Source organism: Cupressus sempervirens, chromosome 3, assembly GCF_028749045.1.
Source record: "Cupressus sempervirens isolate cs-2001-9-10 chromosome 3, ASM2874904v1, whole genome shotgun sequence".
NCBI lineage: Eukaryota > Viridiplantae > Streptophyta > Pinopsida > Cupressales > Cupressaceae > Cupressus > Cupressus sempervirens.
In genome coordinates this window covers 561,055,147-561,071,893 of record NC_143120.1, presented here as the reverse complement: position 1 = coordinate 561,071,893, position 16,747 = coordinate 561,055,147, and the positions used below count along the sequence as shown (strand labels likewise).

Here is a 16,747-nt window from a genome sequence, read left to right as displayed (position 1 = left end):
ATTTAATATATGACAATATAGTAGACGACTTCAAATAACATAGAAAATACTTAGCTTCCTTTTACGTTGAAAGTTACACAAATCTTTCCATATGTAGTACTGCGTACAAGTAACGTATGCACACTTCTCGGGCATGTATGTCGCCCTCACTATGTCTTTCACAGAAATTCCAAAGCCTTTCCTTTGTTGCTATCATTGATGAGCAGCAATTAATCCTTGGCCTATTCTCTAGCAATCTGTTATATCTGAAGCAGAGTTGGTCTCATCATGCATGACCTATTTCCAATAGAATCGATCCATGCTAATGACCTTAGTCCCGAATGGAATAAAACTAATGTTCTGATTGAATTTGGTGATATCCTCTACACAACATATATTTTAGCCCTCTTGAAATTATGTCACCTATATTTGAGGCTCAACATACACTTGAAAGAGATATTTGATAATCCTCATCCATTCGCAAAGAAACTTGGCTATGGAGAAGAAAAAATGGTCAAAAAATAGAATACTTGTCTAGGCGTTACAACAACGGAAAGTTGTAATCCAACAACCTGACACTCCATCGCAGAGTTTCTTTTCAATATTTATCAACCCATGAAAAATGATAATGAATTGGAAATGCTCTCCGTACACATCAAGATCGCAAACTAAAGTTTTGACGTTACAAAGAAGACTCCCAAGTCATACTGAGCGGCAATCAAGTCTCGTTCAACCTTCCCAACTACAATCTCAAAGATCGCCTTGATCTCACAACAACATGCCTCTAGCGGAACCAAAGACTATTCGATGTGCTCAAGTCCCGCACTAGATTTCTCTCCATCGACTCATAAGAAGAAATCAAGATGCCTTGGGATAAGACCATTATCTGATGTAACATCATCTTCCATCCCATAATACCTTCTCAATGGAGGGAAAAGAAATACACTCTTACTTGTCTTCTTAAAATGTTTGAGAGATCATCACTTCATCATCAAAAATGTCATAACGAGCACCAAACATGATAAAAGGCACACTGTGAAATCGACAACATATAAAAATAGGCATGTAAAAAATGATAAAACAAAAGTTTGAGAATTTTTAAACATAAGGAAGATAACCAAAGCCGACAAGCACAAAGAATTCCATCGAATAGAAGCCTCCAATAAAATCTGATGGTTTCGATCATGACAAAAGTGATCTCTGATCTCAAACAAACATGACGCTCAAAAACGAAGTCCATTAATGCCTGTATTGCACAGAACTACCATTTCCAGCCTTTGCAAGCCATGCTCTAAACCAATATGATATAGGAAATATATCTCAATATGGGTATTATTCACAACGGAGCATGAATAGATAGAAAACAATTTAAATCTATCAAGATAAACAACATATTGAGATACAAACTAAAATTTAATCATCACTTGAACTCAAGGAGAGTTAAACAAAATGACTTCTGATGAAAACCCTATATCTGACAAAGGTAGCAACACAAAGAATCAAGATGAAAGATCATTTGCCATTACACACATGCGATAATGCAAGAAGGAGCCAACCAACAAATTTATTAACTAAACAATATCACGGTAATTTTTTTTTAAAAAAGATAGCTCCAAAACAACAGTTCCATAACAAATAAAAACGGCAAAGACAAAATTGACGATAAAAATAATCTCTTTCATTTGCTTCTATCAAAAAAATTGGCTCTGATACCATGTTAAATCTAGAGCCCAAAAATCAATGGTGATAAACAGCAATAAGGAGCCAAAACTGAACCAATAAACACCTGAAATATCCTGGGAAAACCTTTCAAAAATGAAGGGAAAAACTCAGCCACACAACAAAAATATCATTATATTGATAATGAAATGTTCAAGTATACAATATCCTTTGCTTGATGCGAATATATAACAATAGGAGAGACTCTTCACATTATAACTGAATGTCTCTTGCGATTCTCATAACTCTTATAATTAATTATGACTCTTTGAATATTCATGCCTCAATGCATGTGAATGACACGTGTCATTTACATTTAATATTACAAATTAAGCTTAAGTATCATTTTCAGATGAAGATGACAATAATGGTAGTAACATCCATATTTCGAGAGATAAAGAACTCTATTGCAGCTACAAACTTTAACACAAAGATACATATGAAAGAGAATTTGAGAATCTGAAAGCAAGCTTTGTTGATTGTTTTACCAAAATATCAACCTTTGCATGAAGGAGAAAGTAACACAATTTTGACATGTATATAAATTTTGTCACTACCTTTGTCATTGATGTCAAAGGGGGAGTGGATAAGGAAAACTATATGTAAAGATATGTAGAAGATAAAGTATAGTCAAAGGGAGAGCATCCCTATGTATGTAAAGATGGTATATATGATGATCCATAGGTTTTGTAAACTTTGTAATGGCCATGTAACAATAGTTACAAGTTTTTGAAGTTTTGGTTTTGGGACCTAACCAATTTTCTCATATATTGCAATCAATACCAAAGGGGGAGATTGTTAGCAATTTGGCTAGGTTACACAGTATGATGTTGTCATTTATGGCAACATATAGTCAAGATTAAGTCAGCAAATCTTGGAGATAAAGTTTTGTGATAGAGACTTAGAAAATTATCTAAGAACAACAGAGTTATCTGTTAGCACAGGAACTAATTTGGTCAACGCAGTTTGCAGAAGCATTTATGCCACGTGCTCACTTATCTAGAGAAAGTATAATATGCTAGGATGACATATGCATGAGTGCATGACAGTACGGACAGAAATATTCCAATTTTACAGTGACAGTGTTGTGAAGAGAACAAAGAAGAATTAAGGAAATGAGTTTTTTGGATTGAGGAATTATTTTGTTTATTAAAATAATTACTTAACTAATTAGGGACGACATCCTAGATGTTAACCCTAAGTGACCAAGAGTTAATTTTGTAATTTGGCAAGTGTGTGAAGTAATGAAGGCCGACAAATTAAAGAAATAAGGTATAAAGGAAAAGTTTTGAATACGAAGTAAAGTGTGGTTTTTGTGATATGTATGTGATATGTTTAAGATGTGAATTCTGATATAAGATCAAAGCAATGTGAATTTGTGATCAAGTTTTGTGAAGAGCAGCGAAAGGCAAAATCACATATTAAAGATATCAGTAGCAATAAGAGGTTTTTCAACCTATCTCTTGTATACAAGAATATTATTGTATATTGCATATTTGGGCAATGGGCTCATCTTGCTACTTTGTGTAATTGTAATAACAACTCCTAACAGGGTTGAGGCTTCTAACAAGGACCGAGACACTATACGGATATAATAGACTCTTAACAAGGTCAATATCTTTCACAAGATACTTTTGATTAGTGGATCATTTTGTCGGTACCATCCCCACTGGGGTTTTCCCTTGGCCAGGGTTTCCCTAATTAACAAAATATGGTGTTATGTGTTGCATTACTTTATGGTTGTGTTTATTGTTCAATATAAGTTTACTTTCAAATGCAAGTTATAAGTTTGTTAATGATATCCATAATTGAGCAAAAGTTTGTGAAACACTGCTTCACCCCCCATGCCCCCTCCCACTCAGTCTTTCCTATTTCTAACACTCCCCACCAAGGTTCAAACCTCCGCTAAGCCATTGTGATCGTGAGCTTCTGCTTACAATGATCCAATGTTCTCACAAGTTTGGGCCTCAGCTCTATTAACTGTGGCCTCGCTGGTTCGTAACTCCGAGTCAAAAAGCGGTTCAAGTGGGCCCAGAGTGCATCCTGCCAGCATCACCAGTCATGTTCAAAATTTTAATAGGCATTTTTAAAAAAATAAAAATTGACAGTTAACAAAAATCATCAAGCCTAAAGTATTTATACATCAGCTGCGAATATTTCTAGATGTCACAAAAAATTGGAAGTGTTTCTAGTATGAATTAACAATTTGTTCTAAAAGTCTGGTTGCAAAGTTATTGCCAACTTGAAAGAGAAAACACTTTCTAGAATGAGTTGGTTGTCAATCCTGACGCAAACCCTCATACAAGTCCAAAGCAGAAAGGCCTGGTATAAGAAATGAGCATATGGAAATGATGCCAAGAGGAGAGGTACAAAATTTGGGAAGGTAATAAACAATGTCAAGAAAACAATAATAGGGTTTTGAGGTTCTTTGAATTCTGTCAGAAACCGGGGGTAGATATAGCAGCATATATTGGAAAATATATTATATGTGAGGGAAGTAGAGTTTATATCTATCATAAGCATTTTAGTTTTTGAAACCAATTAAAGCACCCAACCCCCATTCAATCTCAGAAAGCAAACTTGTCAAAGAAGGAAGATCAAGCCAAGGAAAATACATACTTTTGGTGATATAATTGATGAGCGTAGACAATTAAGAATCAGATAATGGTCAATTTGTGTCTATTGGAACCAAATGAAATATATCAACTAGGCTAGTATATGATGATAAGAAAGACTCCACTTCTTTCATAGGACAATCGACGATATATCCATTTTAGTCAGGTCATCCAACCCTGCTCCTCCAATCTGGAACCGACAATGTATTTGCCCACTCCATACATTCATGTCAGGGATCCACACATGGTTTTCATGAATATCTTGGTGATCGTTCATAAATATCATAAATTGGAACCAACAAAAATGGAATAGAATAGATCGCAGCATTTGTAGGGAGCTAGAATTCACATTTATGCAAGTATGGGTTTTATGGTATGTAAATAAAGGAAGCAGATCTCAACACTATGGTTCAAGTTAATTTAGGCTACATGAGGCAAACAATGTGTAGGGAATAGAAAAATATTCAAGAAGTTTTGCTGAGAGCATTAGAAGCCACTTGAGCCAAGTTAAGCATCAAAAAGTAATAACCTAAGCATTAGAGTTCAAATAGGTCTTGTAAAGTCTATGAAGAGATAAATAGAAAAACTGCAAAGCAAACAAAAGCAAGGGGAAAAAGGTTTCAGATTTTAAAAGAGAATATGATCATAGGACCTAAATTAATTTAAAACAAGATACAAAATTTGTAGATAATTTGAAATGTAAAATATTCAACGTAACCCTATAAGGACAAAGTTTGTTGTAGCGAAAGTGAAATCCCCTGCTACTCTTTGACAGAATCATTTGAAAAATGAGACGGAGAAAACAAAGATAATACTATAGTTTAAAATTGCAATATGTTTGAGATATATTTGGTGCCTTTTGATAACCAGCAGAATTTCTATAGTGAATTCCAAAAATTGACACAAAAATAATGGTTAATGTAGAAATTCACAGAGCAATCTATGAGATTCCAAATTAAGACCAATTTACAAGAAGACAAAAAGCAGGCAGCAGCTAGGTGTTTTAAACAGATGTCGTTTTAACTATGGTTTGAGATGTCTTTTCTGAAGTTGCAGTTAGTAAATGAGATTACTTACAAAGATAAGAAGCTGAGATTCACATGCAGGGGACGTTAATGAATGTATGCAATAATTAAGATGATTGACAGTACTTTTAAGGCAGATGCACAATCTCTAGAGGTGCTACACTTAAAATTTGTCCATTGACCTAAAGCTTCAACACAGATTTAAATTCCTTAATAGAACTCCAGTCTTGATAAGACATACTGACCCTCAGTCAAAACTCTGGAAGGATGTGTACAAGTGAATTTTCTTTTGTGTTGCAGCAGCTATTAAGGAGAACCCTGGCAATTTATAGAAGAATGCGTCAAACTGGAGTATCTTGAACCTGAGAGGGAAGCATCTCCATTATTAGAAAAGGCCAATTCCATGGTTTGGCGCTCTAAAAGCAAAACTGTAGAAAAGTAGATGGTATGGTAAGATTGTTGATACATTAGCCTTTAGGCCAATCAAGGGAACTAATTACAGTGTAGAATCAAAAAAACTTCCTTGGGTTTCCTTTGCCACTAAAAATAATTGAATGGTTGTTTTGCTCCAAAAATACATAATAAATCTTAATCTAGTCGACATTACTGTGTATACATGAAATTCCTCAATTCTAAATCCAGAGATGTGGATTCATCTGCAAAATTTCTTGAGTACATTAGGGGACAATGCAACGACTCAGGATTTTAACTCCAGCTTAAACAAAATGAAATGATGAATGGTATCTCTAAATAAAATCAGTTGAAACTAAACTTTAAGCAACTAGTAGAAATCATAGGAGGTCAAGTCCAAGTCAGATAAGTTTGACTTGAACAACATCAGGAAAGATTTTTCCACCACTGGAGTGAGAGTAGAGGAGTTCTTACTGTCAATAAAACAGATAGAAAAGGTAGCACGCACTAGGTAAAACATTCTAAAGGAATATAACAAAGCATGGCTCTATTTCACTCCACATCAATAATCCCAACAAAACTCCCCTAGAAGTCCTCTTGAAGTTTGAACTGATGTGTCTCCATGATGATTCTAATAATGTTAAGTTGTTAACAGTCATAAAAAGATAATCAAAGTATTGGAAGAATGCCCTCCTTTGGAAACATTTTCAAGAAAGAGGTCCACTAAAACTTCAGATGGTAGAAATCAATAGGATTTTTTGCAAATGAAATTGACATAAGGAGCAAACATGAGTTTATTGTGACAAGAAAAAGTTTGGCACCAAAAACCGTCCCCACACTTGGCATGAGAGGATTGATCATTATCTTTATAGCTTGGACTTCCTAAAGAATGATGTTGATCCAAATTTATATTTCAAGGTATGTGATGACAAAGTACTGGCCTTAGTGCTTTATGTTGATGATTTGTTTCTCACTAGTAATGTGATGATCTCATTGTTAAATGTAAGGAGCTAGAAGATCTTGATTTATTGCACTATTTCCTTGGGCTTGAGGTATGGCAAAGGCCGAATGAAATCATATTGAGTCAAAGAAGATAAATAATTGATATTTTGAAGAGATTTGGTATGTTAGAGTGTAAGTGTATGGTGACTCCTATGGAAGCAAATCTGAAAAAGGTACATGAGGTTGCAACCACTTTAGACTTAGTTGATCCTACTATGTATGGGCAATTAATTGGTTCTTTAAAACATTTGGTTAGCACAAGGTCTGACATATGTCATGTTGTTAGTACTTTGAGTCAATTCATGTGTGAACCAAGACAAATTCCCCTTGTGGCAGCCAAACACATATTGAGATATGTCCATGTGTAGAGTACTTCAGGATGTTGTTTCAACCTAGGTTATACTATAATTTCCTAGTGCAGCAGGAAACAATCTTGTTGCATAGAGTACAATTGAAACAGAATATGTTGCAGCTTGTGTGGCTGCAAGAGAAGTTGTGTGGCTTAAAAAATTGTATGCAGGTTTGTTTGAGCAGCCTTTGGAACCTACAATGATTCTTTGTGATAACCAAAGTTGTGTGAAGCTTTCTGTTAATCCAGTTTTTCATGATAAAACCAAACATGTGGAAATAAAAAATCATTACTTAAGAGCTATGATTCAAAGGAAAGCAGTTGAGCTCGAGTAAATTTATACGAAGGAGTAGATTGCAGACATTCTCACCAAGCCACTTCTAAGAGTGAAGTTTTGTTACTTTTGAGATAAGCTTAATATCATGGAGAATGATGCTCGTGTTGAGAGAGAATCTCGGTTTCAGTGATTCTTTGCATATAATTAATGAGTTCTTCACTCTGTAAGGGAGAAGTTCGAGGTGCAACCCCTTGTTAATGAGTTCTTCTTTGTGAGAGAAGTTCGAGGTGCAATCCCTTGTTAATGAGTTCTTCTTTACAAGTGAAGTTTGAGATGAAATCCCTTGTTAATGAGTTCTCTGCGAGAGAAGTTCGAGGTGAAGCCCCTTGTTAATGAGATCTTCTCTGCATGAGAAGTTTGAGGTGAAATCCCTTGTTCCACCCTTTGGGAGTAGCCTAGGTGGAACTCGTGTATATGACTCCACAACTTAATTTTATATTTTTTTATTCACCCCCTATGATTAGCTATGCTAAATGTTGTTATGCTGAGATAACAACTTTTAATTGAGAAAAATCTATGATGAGATTTTTGTTGACATTCTTTTTTGTTGCAATTGCATGCACTTGTCATGAGATGACAAACTGAAGATCTCTCTCTTGCTAAGAGGGAGTGTTGAAAATTGTAGCAGCGATAAAGATCATTTACCTCTGATGATGTGTGGTTTATATTTAGCAATAACTCATTTTTGGTTCCTATTATTTGTCTAAGGAGACTATGATGGTTTCCATTGTTCCTCTTAATCGTGTGCCTTATATTTTGTTGTGCAATTTCTCAACTTTGCTCTACTTCTGTGTGTTCACATATTGTCTCATGGAAGAGTTCATTTATGTTGGAATCTTGTGCATATCCTCCGATTTTGATCTTGTGATTAATTCTTGACATCGGGCTCATTGTTTATGTTGCTTTTCCTACTTGGCCTCATGATTGCTAACAGTGATTATATTAAATCGACCTCTTTTATTTTGGTGGTTTATTTGTGTTGCCATTGCTTCACTTCCTTACATCGACAATGAGCGTTTTGTTGTTCATGGACACTTATTGTATATGTTATTTCACATTGGAGGATGCCATGCAATTGTTGTAATGCACATCAATTGCTCTTCTTCACTCCCTCCTTGAGTCGATTGAGAATTTCAGAGTAACCAGCTGAGACCTGTTGTGGGAGACAATGTTGTCATGTGTATGTTGTGACTCTTGATATGCATCCTCATTCTCATGAAGATTTTTGTGCTCTCTCCTGAGTCTTTGACATTGTTCTGAGCAGCAAGTATTTGTGAGAGTATTCATGCAGCAGATTTTTTCTTCAATCAATTTATCTGATGCTCTGTATGTGAGAAGAGTTTATAAGATTCTTTGCGTGAAATTTTGTATGCATGCATATTATATATCTACATATCATGATTAATCACAGTTAATCTCTGTTGTTTGTTATATATGATCACTGAGCACTTTGGTGACTAGGTTGTTTTAAAGACTTATTGATAGGGTCACCCTAGGATTCTATCATGCACATACCCTAATAGGACTTCAACTAAGTTTCATTTAGTCCCCAATTCCTCAATCATCTAACTCTCTCAATGCTGACAAGTTTCTTTTATCAACTCCCCACCTAGGGTGCTCTACCAAGTTCAAAGATTGCTGATTCTTACCCTCAAGGCCTTCTATCTCACCCATTGATTCAAACCCCCAAGCCTTGTAAACCATCTTGCAAGAGTGTGGAGGTGATCAAATTCAATCAGAAATGTTGGACAAATTTCAAAAAGTCAAGCTTTCAGCTTCTTTTCCTTACCGGTCTCTTACACTCCTCTAGTTGGCCTAGTTGGCCTAGTAGCCTATTAGCCCTCAATTAGGTCATGGATTGTAGTTTTTAGGTCTTGATTCAAATTTTCTCCAAATGACTTGTCAAACTAATGCCCAATCCTAATATGCTTTTGGGAGCACTGTGAGGTCTCACTGTCCCATGCATCTCTACAAGGCCAAACCCTAGTTTAAGCTTTCTTAGGCTTACACAAGCTTGAAAAGTTTCAAAGCTTTCAAACACCAATCAAATGGATTCAACTATGAGTGAAATTGCATCCACCACTTGCCTAGACTCCATACCACATCTTGATGGAGTTGGATCACATTTTTCAATCCAATACTGCGAGATTCAACACTCTATTACTTCTCTGCACCTAGTCAGGTTATCACTGAACTCGCCTAGGGCAAGACATTAAAATTCATAGATTGACATTTTTGGGCTGAAACCAAAGCCAAAAGAATGTACACAGCCTCCTCTCAAAGACCTCCAATGGTCATTATAAACCAACAATGGAGTTTTAAGATGGAGGCATTCTAAGAGCAAAACCCTTGCCCACTCCAACGAATTGCACAATTTGGTTTTGAATTTATTTGAACAACAAAAGTTGTACATAAAACCACACCAAAACACCAAATGAAAGAAGATACACTAATCTAACTATAGATAGCCATTTTCAATCACTATGACCCAAGATGCTCATATTGCAAAATGACTGCAAGAAAAATCAGAAACTGTCAATGCTTTTTCATTCAAATTTGCATCAAAAATGGCAACCAACCTTGTTACAACAATTCAGGAGAGTTTAATAGACTGTTTCCACCTATTCTAACTGTTTTTGTGCGCCCACAACTAACTGGACACAAGTTGCACCCTAGTGCAGGGCACCCTTGTGTCAAGGGGTCATCAAAATAAAATTTATTGCTTAATTGGTCATTAAGCTAAGTTTAGGTCATATTTGGTCATTTTGGTCCAATTGTAAAGGTGTTAGGCCACTTGGTGTTTTATAAACCAATGGTCTTTCACCTATAGGACCCTTAGGCTTAGGTTCATGCCAAGTGGCATCTAGGCCTTAGGTTTTACACATTTACATTCTAGGAGTGTAGGCTAGGAGTTAGTCTTAATTTTGGTCAAATAAAGCACTTTTCTTAAATAAGTTGCTTAACCATGCATTCTTGTTGCAAATTTTTGTAATGCAACATTTGTCAACTTTACAAAAAGTTGTTCATTGTTGCAAAATGGCAACCAGTCGGGTAGTTCAATTGATTCCTGCGATCCAAGGCAGTTGGATCAGGCAGGAAGTCTTTAAAATGCATCTATGTACCTGTCACAAGGCAGAGATCTATCATTCTGTACGGGTTTTGTTTTCAAGATTAATAAAAATTCTCTGGTTTCTCTCTATTTTCCTGTTTCAGACTGATGTTCCGTATCTGTACGGATTGGCACGGCCCCAAAAAGCACATGAACAGATAGAGGTCCGAATCCCCTTTCAAATGCTTCAAGTCTGAAGAAATTTGGTGCTGGTTGGAGCGAGTGATTAACATCTTTCTCTGACCGGGTCTAAAACCCTCCTTCTCCAGGATTTCGAACAAATGGACATTTTTCTACCAAACTAACCGGCCAATCTGCTCAAAAATCTGGAGTTGTATTGTATGATGAGTCCTTTTTATGTTTCTAAAAGGAGAGACTCGGGAGAAGCGTTTTACCATGATTAAATCCGTGCCCTAGGGCAAACAGTCAGGTTGTTTGGCCTAGGAATGGTCTAAAATGAGCTTGCAGACTGAAATGTATGCAATGTCTCAATCAAATCAGGCAGAGCAGAGCATGAGACGACTGTAAGGTACTCCAACATCTTCATTTTGCTTATGTACCCATCTTTGTTAATGTTTCTTTACAATCAAGCCTAGATAGGCCTGCTAGGACTGCATATGTATTGGACATTCTCATCATGCTGGAGTAAGCATTTAATGTTGATACTGGAAGATTGGCAAGTATTCAAAGAAACCATTGTATCTTCATTTGCTGTCTGGTCAAATTAATAGTCTTTAATTGTTGGGACTGTCAACATAATACTGCCTGTTAGATGACAGTAAGAAGGATGATACTGTCTGTGAGTTCATAGTCAGATCGGGATAATGTTTTGAAGATCAATAAGCATTTCCTCATGTTTGATCAATGCCCTGGAATGTTCCAAAGTGCTAATAAAACAGTGAAGCATAGTTAATGACTGTCACAGTCAACAGTGGCTGTTTGGTTCAAGGGTGGACAGCAAGAAGTTTGGATTTATGTTTGAGATTCCAAGGAATCAACAAAAGTAAGTCTTAAACAGTGTGAAGTTGGTTAGTGATTTGGGATCTTCAAAGATTGTGTCAACCTTTGGGAATGCAGTTGTGATAAGTATGCCATAGTGGATGCTATAAGAGAGTTGTAGTCAAGTGTACCTTGTCATTTGTGAGTCTATTTCCCTTTGGGCAGAATTAATGGTTGTAGAGGTTTGTTAAAATGTGATATCTAGAATCCTTCGGGGATCTTGGAACATCAGAGTATAGTACATTAAGAATAGCATCTTAAAGAATAAGAGTTCTTTGTGACAGCATTTTCCAGCAAGTATAAAAGTATTGATTTCTTATAGGTTTCTTGAAAGACTTAAGGACTACAAGTTGAGACAAGGACTATTGCTTGGAGACAGATACAAGAGGCATTTAAGTTGCTTTCCTGCCGCTCTGCATCACACCCTCCTGCCAAAAAGTTGTCAAGCAACTTGACAAAGTTGCAATTCGCAACTTTTGACATCTTTATACAATTCATGCTTCCATGCAATCAATATGTGTAGAATGATGTTTTTAGACATTCCCAGCATATCTAACCCCTTAACAAACCCCCCTAACTATTACATCATGACTTTGCACATTTTGCCCAATTTGGCACAATTGACAAGTTTTTGCCCAAATGAGCAACATCTTGCCAAACTTGGCACAACTCTAAATTGAACTCACTAATCCAAACCAAAGCACAAATTGGGCTTCTCAAATAGCCCTTATTCACCATGACCTACCTGAGGTCTTACAAGCCAAAACGGTAAGGGTTTCTCACCTAATCCTTAGGTGCTCCTGCACCACTTAGTGACTGTCAGGTTGAGACATCAATAAGGAGAAAGATTTTGTAATTGTTATTGAACCTGAATAAAGGCATCATCAATTTTGTGGGCTAGGTTGTTTCCCTCGGAGAAGAGGGCTTTTCCCAGGATATTTCTTTGTGTTATCTGTTATTTGAGTTATTGTAGTTCATATGTTCCATTCATATATTTCTGGTTCATGAATTTAACATTCGTTGGGGAGCAGTTTGTGCCTTTTTTTCAAGGCTGGTCCAGCCTTCGTCTTGTGCCTCTTCTCTAGCTTCTTGACACTGACAAGGAGATCATTGTAAAAATACAGTTTCTTCTATAAGCACAAAGATCTCACCAACTTTCACTAACTCAGCAAAAATTAACTATAATGATTTCTAAATTAGAGGTTCTTTAAGTGTTATATAGATAATAGATGTATTTGAGGGAAAAAGGATTTATGCTATTTCTAATCCACTCACAATTTGAAATGCTGGTTTAAGATGATGCTCTTGAATGTGCTTAATTACACTATACCATTGTGAAACACGCGTCAATGATACTTGTGCAGAAACATAAATGTACTTTTCAATGGTACAGCATTTCACAATTCGCAGCTTAGAAAGAACAATCCTACTTAAAATACACTGAGGACTCGGGAGATTAGAAATTACAATGAAAGTTTGGACACCTCAAACAGCATTCAGTTTCTGTGCATGGTCATTGCCCTGTTTTACAATCACATGATATACATTTTCATAGAGCAATCAATTATTCAAAAGTTAATGCTGTAACAGACCTTTGCGGAAGCGGGCCAGTAAATGACATTTCTAATTCGGTCTTTTTTGAGACCATTTCAACGATAGAGATACTTTGACAAGGGAAAATTGACACTCCGTGCAACCTATCAATCAAAAGCAAAATAAGTAAACTTTAAAACATATAACACTCTCATTTCTCAGGACAAAGTACTAATACAAAACCCTGCATAGAATTTCCTAGATCTAATAGATTCCAACAAAAACATAATGATATTACTGTTCATAATGCAGCACGCTGGCACCAGATATTTAACAAATTGCAATAAAAATCCTACCTTTAATGCAAGTTCCTGGTCAATATTGCACCGGTATCTAGCAGCACCTTCTAAAGGGCAACTTGATCCTTTGTACAAAAGGTTGATATTGCAAAGTGTAGATAGCTGCATGAGAGCATCAGACATAAGATCTGTATTTCCTTCATCATTTGGAGATGTGTCAGTATATTGCTCACTTTCCAGATCTTCACCTGTTGCTGCCGTGATGCATTGAAAAATTGCAAGAAGCCTCTCTAATGGGAAAGAGCCAGGACCTTTGAGGACCTTCTCTTGCTCCTCGTACTCCTTTTTCTGCGTAGCTGATGCAGAACTCCTACTTGCAAAGAACTCAAATTGAGCTAGAATCAATTAATTGACAAAATCATTCATTTTTATGGCATCAGATGATTGGACTCTGGATACATGACAAGGACAAATGGCAAAGCATTAGAGGAATTAAAAGCACTTACTTTCTCTTTCGTTTACGGCTCTCTAATCCTCCAGTGGAATCAAACAAGGTTGCATCAAGAGTAGCAGGGTTCCGTGATGCAATGAAGGCAGATAAGAGAAGGTATTTACCACAAACAGTAAGATAAAAGTCCAGATCCTCTCCAGCTTCATAAACACCAGGTCTTTTTGGTATAAATTTTCTCCTAGCCTTATCAGCGCCAGATTTAGACAGCCCAGAATAAGTGGGGACATTAAATATTTGGTTCAAGGCAGGGGCGATGTGGGGCTCAAGAAGAGCAAACAACCTTCGCTTCCCTTCATTAGGATTCTCTGCTTCTTTGTTGATGGGCTCGCAGTACTTTTCGAACAATGGTTCCAATGCTGCAGAGAGTTCTGTAACTCGCCTGCTAGCTCTGCTAAAGGGCTTCAAAATAGCACTGTTCACGAATGTGAGCAAAAATTAAATAAGAAAAAAATTGCACCACAGGTATATATATAACCTATACAATGCCACTTATTATAATTACCAGGTGAAATGTGGTACATTAAGCCATGAGATCATACAATGCCACTTGTTATGCCCTAGATTTTATATTGAGTTAGAAATCGCTTTGGGTTTTCAGCATTCTTTAAACACGTGAAGCGGAACTCACAAAACTCTAGACTTAACAGCACTCAGAGGACAGCACGCTCTATTTGGCTTAAAATCGGTGGACATATACTTACTTTAGAAAGGAAGCATAGAGCTCCGAATTAGGCTGCCCTTTGAGCAGAATTTGGTGCAACTCCTCATCGGTATAATCCCTAAAGTAGAGTGTGAGCGGTTCCAAAGTCCCCGTCTGCGCATAAAAAGAATCCGGTGTAAAGTTGCTTATAAAAATCAAACCCAAACTAGGCATCCTCGTCAAATCTGCCAGCTTAAACAATGCAGAAATTAAACCAAAACCATTGGTCCATTCGTGTAAAAGCTCTATATTGTCAAATATCAAGTAAACCACCCCACAAGAATCCAATCCTTTGACTTCATTGTTATTAGGATCATCGCACAGATTTTCTTTGTTCTTCTGCATAGAAACCTCGATGTTAGAATCCCTACCAGTAATTCTCGCATTTTTCTTAGGGGAGCGCTTAAAACCTAAATCCAGAGGGCCTTTCTCCAAACGCTTTTTGACATCTTTGTGGGGGGAGGACTTAAGCCCCGAGTCCTTAACGTTGTGGATATCCCTTGATGGAGAGCCCATCAAACCGTTGCGGGATTCCTTAATCCCCGTTTCATGGAATTCCTTGTGCCTTTGACCTACTTTTTTCAGAGAAATTTTCTGCATGATCTCATTACAGGCCTCTTTCAAATACTGAACAAAATCTGTAATTTTATCACAGCGCTTAGCACTGGCATAGTTGTTAAGCTTGGTTCTTTTGTGGCTATATAACTTGTTGAGAAGGGATTCGAAGAGCAGACGTGGGTTGTGACAGGACCTGCAGCTGGCATAGGCATAAGGGCGACCGAGATACTTGAATGTCTCCAAAACTACACTGGTTTTACCACAGGAAGGACCCCCATATATGAGCAAGGGTGTCATGAAATCCTGAGGACCTCCAATAAGGTTCAGAAGCTCTTTGATCTGTGTGTGGCGCCCGGGAAAAGTATCAACCAGATGTCTCTGCAGCTCTTCTTTGTTTTTAACAATGTGCGTTACTTCATCAGCTTGAATGCATTGAAATGAAGATGAAGTGGTATCTTGAGTCTTGTTTGTTTGCCTCGCTGCAAGGGAATCTTCCGCATTATGAGCGTTGGTTCTTCTTGTGATCCGCCTGGACGGTGTAGAGGCATTTGTTTTGGCTTCTGAATCGTCGGATTTCTGGTTGTTTGTTTCCATGTTGAATCAAATTAATGATTTTGAAATAGACTTATCTGCACCAGTGAATGTGAGGATAAAGCAAGCTGTAGGACCGGACGATTTTGCCCCGCGCCTCTTCTGTGCGTCATGCGCGGGAAAACAAGCAACGGGTAACAATTTTTACGATTAATTTGTTGCAGAAGTTGAAAGTAGTCAAGTATTGCAATTTATTTTAGTTTTTGAATTATTAAAAACAATGTTAAAAGACTAAATGTAGCAATGGGTATGAGAAGCAATAAGATTTTATTGTGATGCTAGTGGTGATTACCAAAAAAACTTACTATTTGAGGATTACAAGATTAGGAATGTAATGTTTTAATTAAATGAATGTTGGAATAAAAGTTGTTACATGTTGTTAAAGTTTGACTATATGTTAAAAACTAGAATACATAAGTTTAATGTATATAAAGTACTCTAGATATTTAATGTTTAATGTTTAACATATATGACATTACTATTATATTATATTTTCTAATTAAAATAATAATATTTTTTATATAATTATTAAGTCAAAGTGGAAGTAAATTTGGTTGTAAATATTTTTGGCATTTTGAATAAATTTGGTGTCTAATTTTTAGTACAAATTAACTTTATTTTTAGAATTTATTTCATATTTAATTGCCACAACAAGAATACGAAATGCCGACTTAAAGAACATTTTAAGACATGCAATTTTAATTGCATACAAATCTAGGTCTTTAATTGTTGCAAGAAAGTGGGGATTATGTGGAAGTTGCAATAGTTAGCAAGGCAACGTTTACATAGAATACAAGGTGACATTTCTAATAACCAATTACTTGATGATGGCATAGAACATATGTTGTTCTTGCCCTAGATCAATCATAAAATTGAAACATTATCATGCTTAATGGAACACTAGGAGGCTTCTTCTAAACTTTTAATGAGGCTTTGATTTTATTTTGGGTATTGCGTTTAGCTAGCCCTATCCAAAAAAAAAGCATTCATAAATTTCATAGTAATGTGGA

At 36.4% G+C, this 16,747-nt stretch overlaps 1 protein-coding gene across 6 annotated transcripts in view; it reads right to left on the bottom strand.

Moving 5' to 3' along the window:
* The window catches only part of ORC5 (origin recognition complex protein 5), a 57,491-nt gene extending 41,602 nt beyond the window's left edge, over positions 1 to 15,889 (bottom strand). For 3 of the 6 annotated variants that reach the window (XR_016362457.1, XR_016362461.1, XR_016362460.1), the window contains exons 1-4: positions 14,590 to 15,844; positions 13,884 to 14,300; positions 13,435 to 13,747; positions 13,138 to 13,242 (exon numbers count right to left, since the gene is read on the bottom strand). Coding sequence is in view for 1 of the 6 variants with exons in the window: in XM_089820910.1 (XP_089677036.1) it covers positions 13,195 to 13,242; positions 13,435 to 13,747; positions 13,884 to 14,300; positions 14,590 to 15,740 (1,929 nt within the window). In the remaining 5 variants the exon portion in view is untranslated. Of the gene's footprint in view, positions 1 to 5,579; positions 5,701 to 12,829; positions 13,243 to 13,434; positions 13,748 to 13,883; positions 14,301 to 14,589 lie in introns of those variants that run through there. The other 3 variants (XR_016362459.1, XR_016362458.1, XM_089820910.1) reach the window with 3 other exon arrangements.
* Between the last annotated feature and the right edge of the window lie 858 nt (positions 15,890 to 16,747).